General features: G+C 38.0%; 1 protein-coding gene across 2 annotated transcripts; it reads right to left on the bottom strand.

Annotated features, from left to right (window-relative positions):
• Positions 1 to 10,424: 10,424 nt before the first annotated feature.
• LOC149827041 (uncharacterized) lies at positions 10,425 to 19,709 on the bottom strand. Of its 2 annotated transcripts, XM_090019138.1 has the most exons (7): positions 19,429 to 19,709; positions 17,104 to 17,309; positions 15,621 to 15,694; positions 13,829 to 13,931; positions 12,170 to 12,718; positions 11,241 to 11,578; positions 10,425 to 10,965 (listed from the first exon to the last, which is right to left on the bottom strand). In XM_090019138.1, the coding sequence occupies exons 2-7, from the start codon at positions 17,258 to 17,260 to the stop codon at positions 10,807 to 10,809; spliced, it is 1,380 nt and encodes a 459-aa protein (XP_089875264.1). In that variant the 5' UTR covers positions 17,261 to 17,309; positions 19,429 to 19,709; the 3' UTR covers positions 10,425 to 10,806. The 2 variants fall into 2 exon arrangements, with proteins under 2 accessions (XP_089875264.1, XP_089875265.1); XM_090019139.1 differs by lacking the exon at positions 15,621 to 15,694 and having other exon boundaries at positions 13,824 to 13,931.
• Positions 19,710 to 20,222: the final 513 nt, after the last annotated feature.

Here is a 20,222-nt window from a genome sequence, read left to right as displayed (position 1 = left end):
AATGATATAGGGAGATTGCTCTCGTGCATCATGCTCATTGCAGTCTCAACAATATGTCGATGCTTCCTCTCAGCAATCTCATTTTGTTGAGGTGTATGAGGGCAAGACACTCTTCTCTTTATCCCATTATGTTGAAGAAAATTAACAAAATCACTCGAGGAGAATTCACCTCCTCCAGCACACTGGAAATTAAGAATGTTGGTAGAGAAACGATTTTGAACGAAAGAGTGAAATTTCTGGAACAATCCAAAAACTTCTGATTTGTGCTTCATAAAGAATATCCAAGTATAACGTGAGTAACTATCAATGAAAATAAGATAGTATTTACTGCCAGAAAAAGAAGTAATTAGAGCAGGACCCAGACATTTGAACAAATGACCTCAAATGGCCTTGAAGCTCTTTTATTAATGGAAGCAAAAGGTAAAACATGACTCTTACATAGATGACAGCTAGAACATTTTGTATCAACGACTTCTGAACTTAGACTGGACTTAGGAATAAGATTATTCATGACAAGTTTTTCAATGAAATGGCGACCACAATGGCCAAGACGACTATGCCAAAGTCTTGGCTTATTACTTTCAGAAACAGTAAATATAAAATCAGAATCAAAGACTTGATGTTGGTGAGGCTTCAAGGATGAATAGTTGGAATGAATGAAGGAAGGATCTTCTTGGAAGATGTACATGTTGCCCCATCGTTTTCCTTCAGCGAATATCCTCCTCGTGCGAAGATTCTTGACATAAACAGAAGAGGGAGTAAATTCAACTGAAGCATTAGCATCATCAACAAGTTTTGAGACAGAAACAATGTTCTTTTGAATATTAGGAGCATGGATGACACTTAAAAGTTTAAGAGAGGACTTTGGCATGTGTATAATGGCATTTCCAGTATGTGAGATGGCATGATGTGATCCATCTCCTGTGACAATGCTATTCTTTCCAACATAAGGTGTAAGAGTTAAGAGTTTACCTACATCACCTGTAACATGAGTAGCTGCTCCGGAGTCGACATACCAAGTTCCTTTGTCATTTTGTTTCATATTCAATCCTGCCAAGGCTGCCAACAGCAACTCTTTTACTTCTCCATCCTTTCTAGCCTCTGCTTGTGGAGCTTTCCCTTTGTTTTGAGGATTAAACCAACAATTCGCTTTAATGTGCCCTTTCTTGTTGCATAGGAAGCAGGTGGGAATGGGTCTTTTGTTAAAACATATGTAATAATACCATAATACTCGATAGGGGTATTATGGTCATTTCACAAAGTACCCCATAGGGGTACTTATTTTGTTTCTCTTATTTTACTATTTTTTATTTTTATTTTTATTTTTAAAATTGTATTTTTTGGATACCGAAAAGGGGCCCCACAATGGAGTCGTTGGGGGCTCCCAACGACTCTATTGGGAGCCCCTTTGGTCTCCTTTTCTTATAAATAGGGGGAACCCCCCATGTATGTTGTATTGCTCTTGAGAGCTCCTCTTCAATAATAGTGATATTATTTTTCATGTGTGTAGCCTTTTTATAAGGCCTTTCGTATATCCCTTAGTGGATTTTCTCTCTTATGCTTGTTGCATTTGTCCGTGTGGGACATAGTGAATGCTTTAGCATTCTTGGATTCTTCCGCATATTTCATTACATGGTATCAAAGCCATACGATCTTCTAAGGTAAAATCGTGTATCTCTCTACTTTTTTTTTTCTCTCTCACATCCATTTTGTAGCAATGGAAGTCAAGATCGATCTATCATTCAAGCTCAATGGAAAAAATTACATGATGTGGGCATCCGCAATGGAGAATAATCTCAAAGGGAAGAAGCTTTGGGGTTATGTAATGGGGACCATTCCGGAACCCCAACTTAAGCTCACAAAGATGAAAGAAGATCAAGAGAAAGCACTTGAAGGCGATGCTCGTCTCAAAGCTATTGAAGACTATCATCATCAAATGGAAGATTGGGAGAGTAACCATGCAAAAATCCTAGCATGGTTTATGAATAATGTTGAACTTAAGGTATGTGCAAATATTGCTAAATTCCGCCGGGCAAATGAAGCTTGGTTTTTTATGAAGGGTATGTTTACCCAAAAGGATCTTGCAAGAGCTTATTTTTTGCAAGAAAAAGTGAGAACCACAAAACAAGGTGACATGAGCATACAAGACTATTATAGTGCTCTAAATCCTTTGTGGGATGAATTGGCTCTTTTAGAGCCTAAATGAGTATCTATGAAGGATGTGGTACTAAGATAAAAACAAATGGAACAAGATAGATTGTTTCAATTTTTATTTGGGCTTCGTCCCGAATTTGAACAAGTTAGATCCTCACTCCTCCATAGATCCACGTTTCCTCCCTTAGAAGAGGCTATTGCCGAGATTACTCAAGAAGAGACTAGACATAATATGGGTAAAAGCATTGATGAAGTTCTTGCCGTATCTAAACCCGGCAATCATGTCAAAACATACAAACCACCTCATTTTGGTAAGCAAGGGAGTGGTGGGAGAAAAATGATTATATGTCATCATTGTTATGAGCCGGGACATATTAAACCCATTTGCCCAAAGCTAAATGGAGCATTCAAGCCAAAGGTGGCTTCCGTTGAAGAATCATCCACCAAAGAAGATGACGGCAAGAACGGGGATCTCAAAGATACTCTTGGACAAATTTCCTTGGCTCTCCAACAAATTCTAAAGGCTACTTCTTCCACCTCCGGTGCCGCAATTGCCTCATCATCACCTCCTGGTACGTACTCTTGGATTTTAGATTCCGGAGCTTCTTTTCACATGACCCCTCATGAAAATGCATTAACCAATGTGCACACCAATTCAAAAATGTCTTGTGTCTCTACGGCCGATGGAACCTTTCTCAAAATAAATGGTGTTGGAACTCTTGATTCTAAAAATGTTAAAAATTTCCTTGTTCCAAAAGTTAGAATTGTTCCAAAATTAAATCTTAACCTCTTTTCCGTTTCTCAAATAGCCGACCATGGATGTGAAATATCTTTCTCATCCCAAGGGTGCTTTGTGCAGGATCTTCGGTCCGGGAAGCGGATTGGGCAAGGCCATAGGAAGGGAGACCTTTATTTTATGGATAATTTAATGCTTCCAAATACCTCATTTTGTACTTATGTCCAAGACAAAAATATTGAAACTTGGCATAAAAGGCTAGGACATCCAAGTTACTCTAAAATGTATTTTTTTCCTTTTGGACACAAGTTTTGTAAAGAAAAAGATATCAATTGCAAAGATTGCATTTTTGGCAAAATGAAGTCTACTCCTTTTCCTATTAGATCCTTTGTGACAACAAGACCTTTTGAATTGGTGCATTCCGATGTTTGGGGGACATCTCCGGTTCTATCTAAAGGTGGTTATTCATATTATGTTACTTTTATTGATGATTATACTAAATATGTATGGATTTATTTTCTTAACTTTAAATCGAAAGTTTTTAACTTCTTTAAAGAATTTCATGCAAAAATTCAAAATCAATTTCAAAGTCAAATATCCATTCTTCGATCCGATTCGGGTGGAGAATACTTATCAAATGATTTTCAATCATATCTAAAACAACATGGCATTTGTCATAAAAAATCTTGCCCAAGAACCCCTCAACAAAACGGTCTAGCGGAAAGAAAACATAGGCATATTTTGGAAACCACTAGATCCTTACTCATTTCTAAAAATATTCCTAAAAATTTTTGGGCCGAAACCGTGTTAACCTCCACCTATTTAATCAATAGGATGCCATCTTCAAAATTGAATAATATCTCTCCTTATGAAAAACTTTTTAATATGACACCCGACTACAATCGTCTTCGGATTTTTGGGTGTAAATGCTTTGTTCTTTTACATAAAAGAGATAAATTGTCACATAAAGCAATAGAATGTGTATTTTTAGGATATGGTGAAAATCAAAAAGGCTATAGATGCTTTGATCATAAAAACAATAAGTTATTTGTCTCCAAAGATGTAACCTTTTTAGAAGATGAAAATAGATTTGACATATTGGAAAAATCAAATGAAATTGATTATATGTTTATCAATGATCTTTTAGAAGATTCAAATGATGACTCTTTGAGTCATCCGAAAGTTTTAGAAAATACTCATGATTCTCATGATAATGATGTATCACTAACTAATGGTGACAATCTCCAAGTATACACTCGGCGTGAGGAAGCCCAACCTATTAGTGCTTTAGAAAAATTCTTGCGGCTTAATGAACCCCTAGAAGAAACCTCCCTTAGGCGTTCTTCTAGAGAATCAATTTCACCCAATAGGTTTGTCTCATATGAAACTCTTTCACCTAAATATAGAGCTTGTCTAATCGCCTTGCATTCTTACTATGAACCCTCCCATTATAATCAAGCAAAAAGTATACCTCATTGGGTTGAAGCAATGAAAGTTGAACTAGATGCTTTAAATAAAGCTAAAACTTGGGAAATAGTTCACCTTCCTCCAAATAAGAAAGCTATAGGATGTCGATGGGTCTACAAAGTCAAAACAAAAAGTGATGGTTCCCTAGAGCGTTATAAAGCTAGATTAGTTGCTAAGGGATACTCACAAGAATATGGCATCGATTATGAGGAGACTTTTGCTCCCGGGGCTCGCATGACAAGCGTTAGAACTTTAATTGTGGTAGCATCATCTAAGAAATGGCCTATATTCCAATTAGATGTTAAGAATGCCTTTCTTAATGGTCAGTTGAATGAAGAAGTATATATGGACCCTCCGCCGGGAATCAGTGTTAACCAAGGTCAAACCCTTCGGTTATTAAAAGCCTTATATGGTCTTAAACAAGCCCCTAAGGCTTGGTATGATAGATTTAGTGCTATCATGTTACAATTGGGATTTCGCTCATGTTATACTGACACTGCTCTTTTTGTTAAACATGCAGGTAATAGTATCATCATCCTTCTGCTTTATGTTGATGATATGATCATCACTGGCAATGATGAAAGTGGTATTCTTAAAGTTAAAAATATGTTAAAACATAATTTTGATATGTCTGATCTGGGTTTTCTCAGGTACTTTCTTGGTATAGAAGTTGCATACTCTCCTCGAGGGTATATATTGTCACAGATGAAGCTTGCTGCAGACATATGTTCCAAATCTGGGATTTCAGATGATAAAAAGGTAGAGACTCCCGAGGTTATCAATGCTAAACTACGACTGGAGGATGGAGTTTTGCTGGATGATCCTACGCCCTACAGGCAACTCATAGGCTCCCTCACCTATCTGACTATCACCAGGCCCGATATTGCTCATGATGTGCACTCTGCAAGCCAATTTCAGCATGCTCCTACATTTGTGCATATGAGTGTTGTGCTCCGGATCATTCGATATATTAAAAATACTTTGACTAAAGGGCTATTCCTATCCTCAATCTCTTCCTTAGATTTACTAGCTTATACTGATGCTGACTGGGGAGGAAACCCAAATGATCGAATCTCAACTATTGGCTTTTGTGTGTTTCTAGGAGATTCGCTAATTGCTTGGAGGTGCAAGAAACAGCAGAAAGTCTCATTGTCTTCTACTAAAGCAGAATACAGGGCTATGGCAACCACTACAATGGAGCTTGTGTGGCTTCGAAGTCTTCTTCAAGATATGGGAGTCGAAATTACCGGTGCTTCGAAGCTTTGTTGCGACAACAAAAGTGCCATCTATATTGCCAGCAACCACACCTTTCATGAAAGGACTAAACATATTGAGATGGACTGTCATTATGTACGTGATGAATATCTTCGTGGGACAGTTACACTGCCATATGTCACTTCAGAATATCAACTTGCAGATTTCTTTACCAAAGCCCTGCCTGCTCCTCGCTTCTTGTTCCTTCTTGGCAAACTTTCGGTCATTCCCCCGTAAAGTTTGAGGGGGGGTGTTAAAACATATGTAATAATACCATAATACCCGATAGGGGTATTATGGTCATTTCACAAAGTACCCCATAGGGGTACTTATTTTGTTTCTCTTATTTTACTATTTTTTATTTTTCTTTTTATTTTTAAAATTGTATTTTTTGGATACCGAAAAGGGGCCCCACAATGGAGTCGTTGGGGCCCCCAACGGTCACATATGTGACCGTTGGGGGCTCCCAACGACTCTATTGGGAGCCCCTTTGGTCTCTTTTTCTTATAAATAGGGGGAACCCCCCATGTATGTTGTATTGCTCTTGAGAGCTCCTCTTCAATAATAGTGATATTATTTTTCATGTGTTTAGCCTTTTTATAAGGCCTTTCGTATATCCCTTAGTGGATTTTCTCTCTTATGCTTGTTGTATTTGTCCGTGTGGGACATAGTGAATGCTTTAGCATTCTTGGATTCTTCCGCATATTTCATTACATCTTTGTCCCTGGACATTGGGTGTTGGAAGTATGCCACGACCTCCATAGTTATTTCTCCCTTGGCCTCCTTTTCCTCGAAAAGAACTTCCTCTACCTCGACCATAACCCATTCCCATAACCAGCACATCTTGTGTTCCGGAATTCCCATGAGAGGCTTCAGAGGAACCTTTCAGATTCATCTCATATTGCAATAATTTTGCACGAAGATCTTCAAACTTTGGAAGTTCTGGTAAACACAGTAAGGTTGTCGTCATAACATGATAATCTGGCCCCAATCCACTCAAGGTTTGCTGTACTTTATCTTTTTCACTGACAAGACACCCAACAACAGCCAACTGATCTGTGATGCCTTTCATTTTATTCAGGTATTCCATAATAGACATGGAATCTTTCTTCAGCATTTGAAATTCTCGCTTAAGAAACATAATTCTTGCCTCAGAAATTTGTGAATATGTTTGAACTAACGTATCCCACAGTTCCTTTGCCGAACAATCATCAAGAAGAGCAATAAGGACCTCCTGTGAAAGAGTTGAGGTGATGTATGCCACTAGTGATTGATCCCTCTTCATCCAAGCAACATATTCTGGATTCTTGTGAAGAACAACAGATTGTTCTTCTTTATCGTCCGCCTTTTCTTGCGAAAGGAATTCTGGAGGCGGTGAGACCGATCCATCCAGATGACCGGAGAGGTCCTGACTTTTTATAAACGGAATAATCTGTCTTTTCCAGGTTAAAAAATTGCAGTTATTCAGTTTTTCAGAGACTAGTTGACCGAGGAAACTTGAGGACAGACATGATTGCCCGTGAGTAAAATCCATTTGATGAATATGCTTGAATTGACACTTAGGTATGAAAAACAGAGGGCTCGGCTAATAGAAAAAATTTTAGATGAGGAAAAAACCGATGGCTGTTAGCAGGTGATACTCAGCAGGCAGTTCTCTTTAGAACCAACAAAAAATACAGATCAACAGAGAAGAAAATCACAGATTGACAGTGATTAGCAGGTAGCAGGGAAACACATATTAAATGCAGGGAAAAATAGCAGGAAAAACAGCAGGGAGGAAATCACAGATCAAGAGAGAGACAGATTAACAGTGATTAGCAGGTAGCAGGGAAAACACAGATTAAATGTAGGAAAAGAGGATCGAATTTTCACAAAGGAAAGGGGAACCTGATTTAATTAGACACAGATTTTGCTGATAGAAGCACACAGATTGACGCTGTGTTTCTTTGAGATTCACGGCTGATAGGTCCAGATTCACGCTGGGATGAAAGGCACACAGATTGACGTTGTGATTCTTTGAGATTCACGGCTGATATGTCCAGATTCAGGTTGCTTTGAGATCCACAGTACCACGCAGATAAACAAAAATGATTCACGCTGGGTCTTTCTTCACACAGATTCATGCTGGGTCTTTGAGGTTCACAATACCACGCAGATTCACGCTGGGGCTTTCTTCACACAGATTCACGGCTGGATTCACGCAGATTCAAAACACAATACCATGCAGATTCACGGCTTTCTTCACACAGATTCACGGATGGATTCACGCAGATTCAAATCACAATACCACGCAGATTCACGCTGGGGCTTTCTTCACACAGATTCACGTCTGATAAATCCACGTTGCTGACGCTGATGGATTCACGCAGATTCACGCTGTGATTCGCTCCCAGATTTTGGCTTTGATACCATGAAAGAAGGGAAACCCTATTATTGACAGTGAGAAGAAGGGAGAGAGAGAGAGAGAGAGATTCCAGAGGAAAGAGGGTTCAGTCGATCGTGACTGCCCTCTCATTCTATTTATATTAAAAGTGTAAAACACTAGGGTACGAAAATACCCCTTTACAGAGTGTTAATTTACAATACATGAACTGGATCTGGACCCGATCCATTATATAAATGGATCGGGTCAGACATACACAATGAAGATAACGATGCCTTCTTTTCAGTGCTATGATCTTCAAAATGACAAATTATATGTATCAAGAAGTGTGTCTTTTCTAGAAAAAGAAAGTTATTTTGAAAGTGAAAAATCTAAGGATATTCTTGAATATTCTTTTTTAATAGATTTAACTTCAAAATTCGATGAAGAGGATTTTGAATGTAACTTTGACAATGATCAAAGTCCTATCATCCTTGAAAATAATAGCAAAGATCAAACCAACAGGGATATTAGTCTGCAATATTCAAGACGAAGAGTTGGCGAGCAACATCCTCCATGTGCATTAGAAAAGTTTTCTGAAGCCCCTCCTAGAAGAACTTCTAGAATGTCTAGACCTCCTGAAAAAATTGTCTCCGAATCTTTTTCACTCTCATATAGGGCAGCCATTGCATTAATCAAATCCTATGTTGAACATTCATCCTATTCTGAAGCCAAAAATCATGAAGAGTGGATTGAAGCCATGAAAACATAATTGGATGCATTAGAAAAGACCAACACTTGGTCAATTCAAGATATTCCCCTATGAAACAAACTTATAGGTTGTAGATGGGTCTATAAAGTCAAAACCAAAAGTGATGGGACCCTGAAAAGATATAAGGCACGACTCATAGCCAAAGGTTATGCTCAAGAGTATGGCATTGACTACAAAGAAACATTTGCCCATGTGGCCCGTATGACTACTGTTAGAACTTTAATTGCTTTGGCTTCTATCAAAAAATGACTTATATTTCAAATGGATGTTAAAAATACTTTCTTAAACAAGAGTCTCGTTGAAAGTCTACATGAACGCTCCGCCTGGAATTAGTATCCCTATGGGTAAAACTCTGTCTTGAGAAGGCCCTTTATTGCCTCAAACAGGCACTAAAAGCTTGGTATGACAGATTTAGTCACGTTATGACTGATATTAGATTTCATTCTTATTTGATTGGCACTGCCTTGTTTATTAAGAAATCTGATGCAGGTATCATCATTATTTTTCTTTATGTGGATGATATGATCATCACCCGAGGCGACAAACAGGGAGTTGCAAATATCAAAACTATTCTTAAAACTCATTTTGAAATGTCAGACTTAGGGTTATTAAGATATTTCTTAAGAATTGAAGTTGTTTATTCCTCTCGTGAGTATTTGATGTCTCAATCTAAATTTGCTTTTGATATTGTTTTCAAGTCTGGCATCACAGACGATAAAAAGGTAAACACTCTAGAAGTGGTCAATGTTAAAATGAAAATTGATGACAGAGAGTGTCTTGATGACCCTACTCCGTTCAGACAACTTGTTGGAGCACTTTTCTATCTCTCCATCACTCGGCCAGACATAGCACATGTTGTATACACAGCTATCCAGTTTCAGCATGCTTCAACTTCTATTCACATGTGAGTGGTTTTACATATTATTAGATATTTAAAGAGCTCTCTCTCTCACGAAGACTCTTCTTGTCTGCATCATCATTAGATTTAATTGCCTATACTAATGTTGATTGGGGAGGTGATCCTAATAATAGGCACTCAACTACTGGTTTCTGTGTATTTTTAGGTGAATCTCTAATATCGTGAAAGTGCAAGCAGCAACAAAAGGTTTCTCTTTCCTCTACTGAAACTGAATATAGAGTCATAGCAACCAACACAATGGAAGTCGTTTGGCTCAGGCGACTGCTTGCTGATATGGAAGCTAAAGCAACACAAGCCTCACGAATGTGTTGTGACAACAAGAGTGCAATCTACGTTGCAAGCAACCGAACATTCCATGAATGCATGAAACACATTGAGATGGATTGTCACTATGTCAGGGAAGAGTACTTACATTTTCATTACAATTCTATCATTCCCTTGAGTTCATACATACCAAGACAGAGCTAATGGATGACATTAATCAAAGCAATACGAGTCCTTACTAATTACTGAATATGATGCAATATAGGATCTTCTCTAGTGGACAGATAAAAAATGACATAAACAGTGTATACGAACAAGTGAGATGAATAGTTTATGACAGCAATACTAGATGTACTTGGTCTCTCAGAACAAGCAGTTATAGTTTATGAACTCATTTTGCAACAAATGCATACAATCCTATGCAGGTGAAACATGTACATGGAAGTGATATCAAAGCAACCAAAAGCCACACTGGTGAAAAATTTCTTCAAATATATGAAAGCAAAACAATTAATTTTATTACTGGCAAAAATTTTCATATACAGAACCTTAGCCACAACATGCTTTTCAGATGCACAGCATAAACTACAACCCACTGCCAACAATTTCAGCAACCAAATCGCCAAGTCAGTTTATTGCATGGTGACTTTCAGAATGAATCTCCACAATCAACTGAAGGCGGGAAGAGAATTAGGATGACAGGTAAGCTGCATTAGCTTGCTAGATGTACTTGTATACATAAAAAACAGCACTGGTTAACAGACTTATTTCTATATCTTATTTATTGGCCTGCTAGAATTGAAGGGTGTAAGAATTGAGAAAGGTAGGCTGATGGGCTACCAATATGAAGAATAAAAGCTCATAGGGGACAAGGATCATCAGTCTTGAGTGCTGAACCGTTTCGCAATGATAGGACGGACGTCATCAGCAGAGGCAAGTGTCTCAAGGAAGGGAAGTATAGAAAGTAGGGCAGAATCTGTTGGGTCATCGAACCAGCTCTCAATGGGAATTCCATTATTAACTTGCAACTGGAAAACCTGGAAACATGGAGAGAAAGTGTGCTTAACATTCAGGAATTCATTGAAGAAGAGAAAAGCTCAAAAGAAAGACTAGTGATCTATAAGCTACTATGAAAAAGTACTGGCTTATGAGCATTTCTCCTAATTAATTAACCACACCACATAAATTCCCCACACAATCACATATGACACTTGTTCTCTTGGTTGTAAGTGCATGCATGGCAGTGACCAAATATCGGTCCAAAGAATAGAGGATAAATTCAAGACTGTAGCTTGAAGAAACAGAGGAAAACCTGTGGGGTGTTATCGATAATGACAACTTTTGCCAGGTCGCATCCTAAAACTGTCAGGTCTTTCATATAACTGCCATCTGAAAATACACAGGACTCCCGGTAAAGACGCTGAGAAATAATCTTTTGGTCAGGATCCAACATATCCAGTAGCTGCGCTGCATACATGCTCTGACTAGCTGTGAAAATAATAATTTCAAACATCTCTGCTACTCTTTCCAGGAATGTGTGGAGGTGAGGCCTCTGGCGAACATAGACTGTATGCTCTTTCATGTTGAAGTATACAGGAAAGGTGAAGTCGGCATCAGGGCAATCCCCCAGGGAAGAGTGAACAAGTGTTTCTGTATGAAAAGAAAAAAAGAGAAACAAAAAACAAATATGATCAATTCACTATAAACAAGCATTCATGGTTTCATATACCATAAGAAAAATCCAGTTACAAAGAGAAGCATCTTGATAAAATATGACACCAATAAAATCTGCAGTAGCAGCTTCAGCCAATTCTGCAGGTATCCTAAATGTAAGACTCCAGCAACCAGCCTCCTCTCAACCCCCTTTAATCCTAATTTACTGAAGCACCATATATGTTTTAAAGAATTCTTAGTCATCCACCCTGGGTTTGCCCAAGTGGTCAGGGCGGTTCTTGGGAAGGTGGTGGAAACCCATCTTGCCTAGGGTCAATTACCCCTGAGATCAGAGGGTGTCCGTTGCGGGCTAGGGCACTCACTTGGGGTTTACTATCTAGGAGGGAAGGCCCATTAGGTGACATCTGTTCCTAGGCAGGTTCCTCGTCATAAAAAAAAAAAGTGAATTCTTACAATCTGTCTTCAATGTGGATAAAGCAGTCAACTGGAATTAAGTCAAAATAATGCCATAGAAGAGGAATTTTAGGAAACTTGAGAGGGTTTGGGATAAGGTTATAGCTTTCTTACCATCCAAATCAAGAACTAGAGTGATAGGCTTCCTTTTCGGTGTTTGCTTTGGCAACAATATGGGTAAATAAGAAGGAACGGCCTCAGAGATGTCCAAAAAATTCCCAATGAATAGCTGTGGATCAAAATAGTCTGCATCATCAAGGTCCTCATAGCTGCTATTATAACCTGTTTTTTGCTGAGATGTTTTGGCCTGATGAATTGCCAAAAATAAGCATGCATCATCAGAGTTCAGCATAGCATCTTCAACAGATACTGCATCATCAACATTATTACTTTCTGCAGTCTCTTCCAACAAAGGAAGTATCATGCATCGATCAGCTACATCAAACATCATTTCTGGATGGAAATATTCATAGTCAAGACCAGAATTAAACATAAGGATCTCGTCTGGCCCAACATCTGCAGCACTAGATATACTAGCAGTGCTCACATCAGTGGCATGGAAGCTTGCTGAATTGCAGTTCTTATCAGCACATGAGCGGCTACTGCTATCATCACTTTCATCAGAGACCAAATTTGGCACAGCATGATTTTCAATGTCTTGAACTGCCAGAATAGAAATCATTCAGTTCAATACCTCTACAAGCCAGCAGATGAGAAAATGGGATAAATGCAAAAAGAGTACATAAAGATTATCAAGAGATAAGAACAAGCAACAGGAAGCAGCACAGGACAAAAGACACATTGCCATGTTGCTTCAGAATGAGTACACTATGGTGAACACGATTAAATCCAATGCATTTCCTTTTATATTTTTATAGTCTTTTCTTTTCAGTTTCAACATTTTACATTTGGTTATATCATAAACTGTTGGCAGAACAAGCCAACCTTCAAGAATGAGAATGGCATATTTAGCTAACTAAACCTTATAATCATAAATCTAAAATATTACCATCTGAATAAAAAAATGTTGCCACAAAAGTTGGATATCATGAACCTAAAACGAAGCATGTGATGATTTTAGTGCCATCTGCCTAAATAAGTTGAAATGGCTGCATCTCTTTGCAGGCTACAACAGCGCTTCAAATATTTTCTTTGTATTGGCAAAGAATTTATAGAGGGATGGAGAAGAAAGAATTGCCGGTCTTTATCAAAGGGATGTGGCTAAAAAACATGCATAAAAAGTTAAGCATATGAATTGAGCTTTAACAATAAAGCCTCTACCCTCAAATCCTGCAGAACTCAAGCTGATCTTAGGACTTCTGTTACTTGGACAAACTCTCATAGTGATAATTGTACTGCTAAATACAGGCATTTGATGTTTTATGCTCCTAGTGCTTGTAGTGATCACTTACTACCTCTCTTTTGTTCCAGTACATTCTTCATTTTCAAGTAATTCAGTTTTACAAGTCCTATTTCCAAAATCCTATCAAGAGCTAAAAGTTATCACTCACAATCCTTAAATATCCTTCTCACTATCTCCCTCCACAACCAAGATTTAATAAATACTTGAAAATAAACCACAAACATGTATTGAGATCCACATATTTCTTCTACAGAAACCACCCCCACCACACATTGAAAAATTGGAAAAGAAAAGGAAGAGAAAGGGGGAAACGTAACCAGAAAAATAAAAAAAATAAAAAAACTGGAAAAGAATAACATAAAAATGAAGAATATGAAACACCAATAATCAATGAGTTTAGCTCACCATACCAACAGAACTGTGAATTAACTGCTGACATTGAAACTCCTTGGGCTCTAATGGAGGAGAGAAGATTGTGTCCAATAAATATGAAGGTGTGATTGGTGGCAACACCTGGAAGGAAGATGGAAAAATACACATTTAAAGACATCAAGATAAGCTTCATGTACAGATTAAGATAAGACCTCCACCAACTGTCAAAAATAAATATGGAATGATCTCTCCAACAAGTTGAAATAACAAGAAAAGCATTCCCCGCAAAGGTTTCCATCAAGCTTCAACACTGAGTTGTCCTGGTCAACCACTTGTCGGCCACCATATATGAACATGAAAGGCAGGCTTATAAGCTGATATAAAAATCTGACTCACAAATACACAATACAGTGATAACTGACAATCACATAACAACAACCAGGTCACCCCATTAACAAGCATCATCTAAATTTGTTTAATTCAATAGACTGCAAAAACTTTAAAATTTTAATGATGCCATAGATTACTTGAATGAATGACTTGATAAAAGGCAAGAAATGTGTAATCAAACATTTCCACCAATTAGTATATTAAATAATTTCAACCAATCAGTAATGGACTTAACATTCTTAGCATGATGTCTTTCTGACTCAGTTAAGAACCAAAAAATGTCATGATCATTTTCTGTGAAAGCTGTTTTTGGACTACTATGATAAATGATAGACTTCAGGCTTTCTGGACTGCTATCATCATTGCATAGAGAATGGGAGGGTTGCTAGTCCAACTTTTCTTGTGCTAAAAATGAAAATGGCCTAGTCCCCTCCAAATTTAACCCCATTTCTTCCAAACTTCCAATTCCTTTAGCACGTATGTTTTCTTATCCTAACTTGTTGAGACCTGAAATTAACTGAATCAGTATCCACATTGGCTTTGCTTAGATCCACAGGATTTGGGCTAGAGCTATAATGTGAGTGACAAGAACCAGCCCGTCTCTCTGGCCTAGCCAATCTATACCCTTGCCCTCAAGCTTAGCTGACAGAACAGACAGCCTATCCAATCCACAAAACAATGCCCCTCCCTTCCATACCTGCTTCCATCAAATTTAATACAGTTTCAGATGGGTACTGATGGGTCCTAAAGGGACTAACTATAGACTGACTAATCAAAACGTGGTAAAAAAAACTCAACCACATTGGTTGATCCAAACACAGAAGGGTTTGACCAGATCTTGTCAAAATCAGTAATTATGTGCACATTCTGTGCATAGCATGTGCTTGGTCCAACCTGATCAGGATTTGGACCCACTTGGGCAAAGCCAGATCTGACCAACATTTGGTTGACCCTAAACTGCATGGATTTGTTATAGGCCTACTCAGGCTTAACTTGGATTTACACGTACATGAGATGGATCTTACTGAAACCCATGGTTGAATAACCCATTTGAGTATGGGCACACACCGTCACTGGCTCTAGGATAGACACTGACTGATAAGACCATAGCCATAGAGACGTCCACTTTGGGGTGTAGACAAGACTCATGATCTGGTGTTCCCAGAATACCAGGGTTGCTTTTAGTTCAAATGATCCTATTCGATCATGACAGGTCTTGGGTTCAGAAAGCCATGACCCATAGGGCACGAACCTGATACTTATGTTAGAAATAGCAGTTGGTCAGTTTGGTTTGTATTTAGATGTCTATATGCTGAATCTATCTGAAGTGGAAGCAGGTCATGATGATAAGTTAAATCCAGGCCATGTTGGTTAGCGTAGCCCCAAAGAAAACAAATCACATCAAACTACAGCCAAATTTTTATAACATAAGATACTCACGTTAACAAATGGGCTAGCATAGTCGACTTCTTCAGCATGCTCACTGTCATGGAAACAAGTTGGAATACATGGAACTGCAGTAAACAGAGGATTAAATAGTAAGAAATTTGTCAAAATTGCCTGATATTCAAAACCAGTTCCATGGCAACCTTTTTTTTTTGGAATTATTATGAAATATTAACTAAAAGATATTCTTCAACATCGAAAAAATTGTTCTTCATATTCATATTCCTAAATAAAGGAAAATGAATATGATATCCAAAATCTGGAAACCTATGTCACCTGGGTATGAGTACGGGTGCGGGTACGTGTACGTGTATGGGTAGGGAGGGTACGACACGGAAATTTCAAAAAATGAGGGTACGGGCAATGCAAGATCCATATATATGTAGGTCCAATCCAATGCAATTTTTAGTAAGGGACAGATTTTAGTAAGAGAGGGAGTTGTGAAATGTCATTTTGAATAAAGGAGGGGGTGTAAGTAAAAAATGAATAAAGGGTGTTCGAAAATTTTAAAAGATGAATAAAAAGAGGAAATGGTCTCCTCCCACTGCTTCACCACCTCTCTCTCTCTCTCTCTCTCTCTCTCTCTCTCTCTCTCTCTCTCTCTCTCTCTCTCTCTCTCTCTCTCTCTCTCTCTCTCTCTCTCTCTCTCTGCTGTTGAGGGTGGGAAGGGGGAGGTCCGGAATTATGTATCGGGGTGGGAGGAGGGGGGGATTCTCTAGTCCCTGAATGAGGGTTTCGTGAGAGAAGGGGATTATGTATTGGGTGGGGCAGGACCAAAAATAGCCCGCCCCCTTTGACCTGGGTCAAACCAGGGATTTGGGGTCTGCGCTGGACCCGACCCGCGGCATACCCGCACTACGCCTGGTATCTGCGCCCGTGTCAACGCATGTCAACAGGGGTACGGTGACCATTTAGCCGTGTCGTGCTTACATAGCTGGAAACTAATAAACATACAAGGCTCCAAAAATGAAGCATTCACTATACTTGGAAACAGAAAAATAAAAGAAGATATAGATATATAATAAATAAGGAAAATTACAAAAGCCTGCCTTTTTGGCATTAAGTGGCCAACATTTTTTAATGAACCTAAAACCCCCACTTAAGGTATACATAAGTCTTATGCACTTGCTGATAAAATACCCTACCTGTGCTCTTTATGTTAATAACACAAATGTTGAGGACATGTTAGCGATTTTGTTTGATTGCAACATGGTCAACAGAACAATTATTATGCCAATTTTCTCTTTGTTTTAAATGCAAAAAGTTTGAGCAGTTAAAATGAATAAATGTAATAACAAAAAGGTCTCACAATTTTATACAAGTAGATGATGACACAGGTGCTTTTGAAGTTTACCTAATAATATGAAGACAAATAAAGAAAATATTCTTCATTTCCAAGAAACTGACACAACCATCTTATAAAGTATTATATTTATAAAAGTAAGTGTCCAACTACAGAAAAACTACAGCTGCTTACCAGCACAATTCTTTTCAATTGAAGAAGCTTCCAACTCTATAGCATGATGGCATATTTTAGGTTGACATTGAGAATCCTCGGCTATTTTATTTGACTCACAGCATGCTTGGAGACCAGTTCTTTTCTTTGTTGAGCTTCTACTTTGTTTAGTCTTCATTTGTCTTATTCTTCATATGAAGGCACTCTTAGGTTTAGGCATCATCTTCCTAGTTAAAGAATCCAACTGGGAATATCAGGATGTTTCTATGCTTCTCTAAATACAAGATGATTAATCATATTAAAGTTTAAGATTCTGCAAGCAAAACATGAAGCAGAGGAAGCTGATAACAAGTACAAAAAATCAAAGCAGCATATAGAAATACAAGAAGATAGTGAATGACTTGCATGTATAAATATAAACTTGTGGCCGCATCCCACACTCCCATAGTCGCAAATATCAGTCTTGAGATAATACCAGAAAGGGTTTATCTCTCTTCAAATAACAGAAAAATCTTGGAGTTTTTAAAATAAAATAAGGAATTGAAAATTTAAAAAGCTTAATATCTAAAAAATAAAGTTTTTATATTAAATATTGATATTAATGTGATATACTCATTTTAGATTTTTAATTTATCATGATGTTTTAGACTTTTTTACCTGAAAGACTTCAGGATTGTGATTGAAAAATGTTTGTGCCTATGCATAATCCAAATATGCTGAAAAGCCAGAAAGGTCTAAAAGGCCAAAGGAGAGGTAAAAATAAAAAATGTGAAATACCAAGTAAAATAAACTAGGAGAACTATCAAGAACAACAGCAATTCAGTTGAGAGCCACAACTATCGAGAACAACAGCAATTCAGTTGAGAACCACGCAGTGTTAGATATACATCTGACATATGGATAATGTGTATGATTCAAAGAATGAACCTTGTGACTAGTTACACATAATAGATTCCATTAGCCACTGGGAGCAATTATCTATAAGTTTTTTAGGTAAATAATAATCATGCTCAAAGTATAGAATTCTATCAGGCCACTTAGTACTTTTGTGCGGTATTGTTGCTAAGTAGAATTTTTGTGGCAAATAAAACTCGTTCTCACTAGCATTAACAAAAAATGGTTTATAACTCAAAAAGTTATAGAATTCAATCGGGCTACTGAGTACTTTTGTGTGGTCGTGTTGCTAAGTATGTCAGTAAATGCTTGGTATCCATAAGTCAGTGCACAATAGAATGCCAATAGAAAAAAATAAAAATTATGACACACTAATAAGTGAAAACTAAGCTCACTGAGTAAATTCAGGCACACAGGAGAAAGGGGAATCATTGTAGTGCAAAACCAGTTTAGGCAGTAAATGATACATTGAAAGGAGCTTTCCACAGAAATAATTTTGAAAAAAGAGGAGTGATCTAAGTGATCATAGGTCTAGTCAAGTATCTTCTTCATATATAATCGATATAAGAGAGAAGAGAGAAGTTCAAGCATCTTGCGAACAAAACCCCCCTTTTTATTCCTTCTTGGTTGCTTCTTTCACTCTTTTGGACGGTCTTGAGAACTAAATCCGAAATTTTCACATGTATCATAAGCGTATATGTCATTTTCCAATGAAATACTAGTGCTAGGGCTGTTTAACTTTAACAGCAGCCTACTCCTACGGTCAAAAATTCCATAACCATAAGTTTCCCTCACAAAATCAAAGGACAAAGAAAAACAAAAAGGGATAAGAATGATTAGGCACATTAATTCTTAAAACCACCCTTCCGTAGCTCTACTTCGATTACATCCACCAAACCAACCAAAATCTCCACCACATAAGTGTTCATCCGGGTTTCAACCACACACAAATGCGTGCTTTACCTGAAACTGTAAAATCGACCTAGAATTATGTCCCTCCGTACTGCACCCACTTGAAAAACCAAACTTTTTACTCTGGACTAACCAAGCCACAATCCATAAACCACAATCTTCAAACCACCGCCCTCAAAATACAAACCCCAGAACCCAAAATCAAGCAAAAGCCCACCAAATTCCCAGAGCCCAAACATCCCAAGAAGTCAATCTTCAGCAAGAAAGCTCCTTGATCGAAAACAAAAAAACAACTGAACGCCAAACAAAGAGGCAAGATTCGTCTACTCCCAGAAACCAAGTCCAAAAAAAAAAAAACGAAATCAGAAGAAAAACCAACATAAAATCAAGCAAACCGCGAAACCCACAAAACCTCAAAATTTCTCAATCACAGAAACAAGAAAAGGACCAATCAGAAAACCCCAAGAAACACAAAAAGAAAAGGAAAAGAATAAAAACCCGCCAACAAAAACAGAAAGAAGAAGAAAGAATCGGGCGTACCTCAGAATACAGGAAGTAGACGAAGTTGGTGCTCCCCCTTTCAATCCAACTTGATTTTTCTTTCGATTTATGAAATTCCAACGAAGTCGAAGAAAAGCAACAATCTGGGTCCTCCCCCGAACTCGAAGTCTCTCGCTCTCGCTAAGGAATCTTCCTCCTCACCAACGTTTTGACGACACGGTATCTCATCGACGGTCCTGATTCGTCCTCCGTGCCCACCATATGCCCAGTCGGAATGAAACGTCATCATGGTAACTCTCTTATGCACGTGGAAGGTGGGGATTGAGCGATATTGGTATGTCGGCGACATTGACGTGTAGTTATAGACTCTCTCTCTCTCTCTCTCTCTCTCTCTCTCTATATATATATATATATATATATATATATATATATATATATATATACATTTGGCTGTCAATGGATTCTGTACAGGTGGATAAGCACTGTTAATGAGACTAGGGATGTAAATGGTTTTGATTTATCCGATTCGACCAAGTTTAGTCAGATTCAGTAGTAGAAGATGGACCCATTAATAATTAAATCGAAACATCTCAGGTTCAGTTCCAATGAATGTGCGGGTGCCTTTAACTGGTGGACTCTGTTAGAGCTTGGGTGTCGATGATCCCATCCAGGGTTTACCTTCGCAGGGGGGATGGGCCCAGTGCTTACTTTTCTCAGCGAGAGTTTCTTGTTATTAAAAAAAAACAACTCAAATCCAAACCTGATTTAGAAGATTACATCTGATTTCAAAACCAAATACCGATTGAATCCGAGTCTGGCATGGATCAGTGTCA

The sequence above is a fragment of the Nuphar pumila genome, chromosome 10 (genome assembly GCF_984573655.1).
Source record: "Nuphar pumila chromosome 10, dmNupPumi1.hap1.1, whole genome shotgun sequence".
NCBI lineage: Eukaryota > Viridiplantae > Streptophyta > Magnoliopsida > Nymphaeales > Nymphaeaceae > Nuphar > Nuphar pumila.
This window is presented reverse-complemented; position numbering and strand designations above follow the sequence as displayed.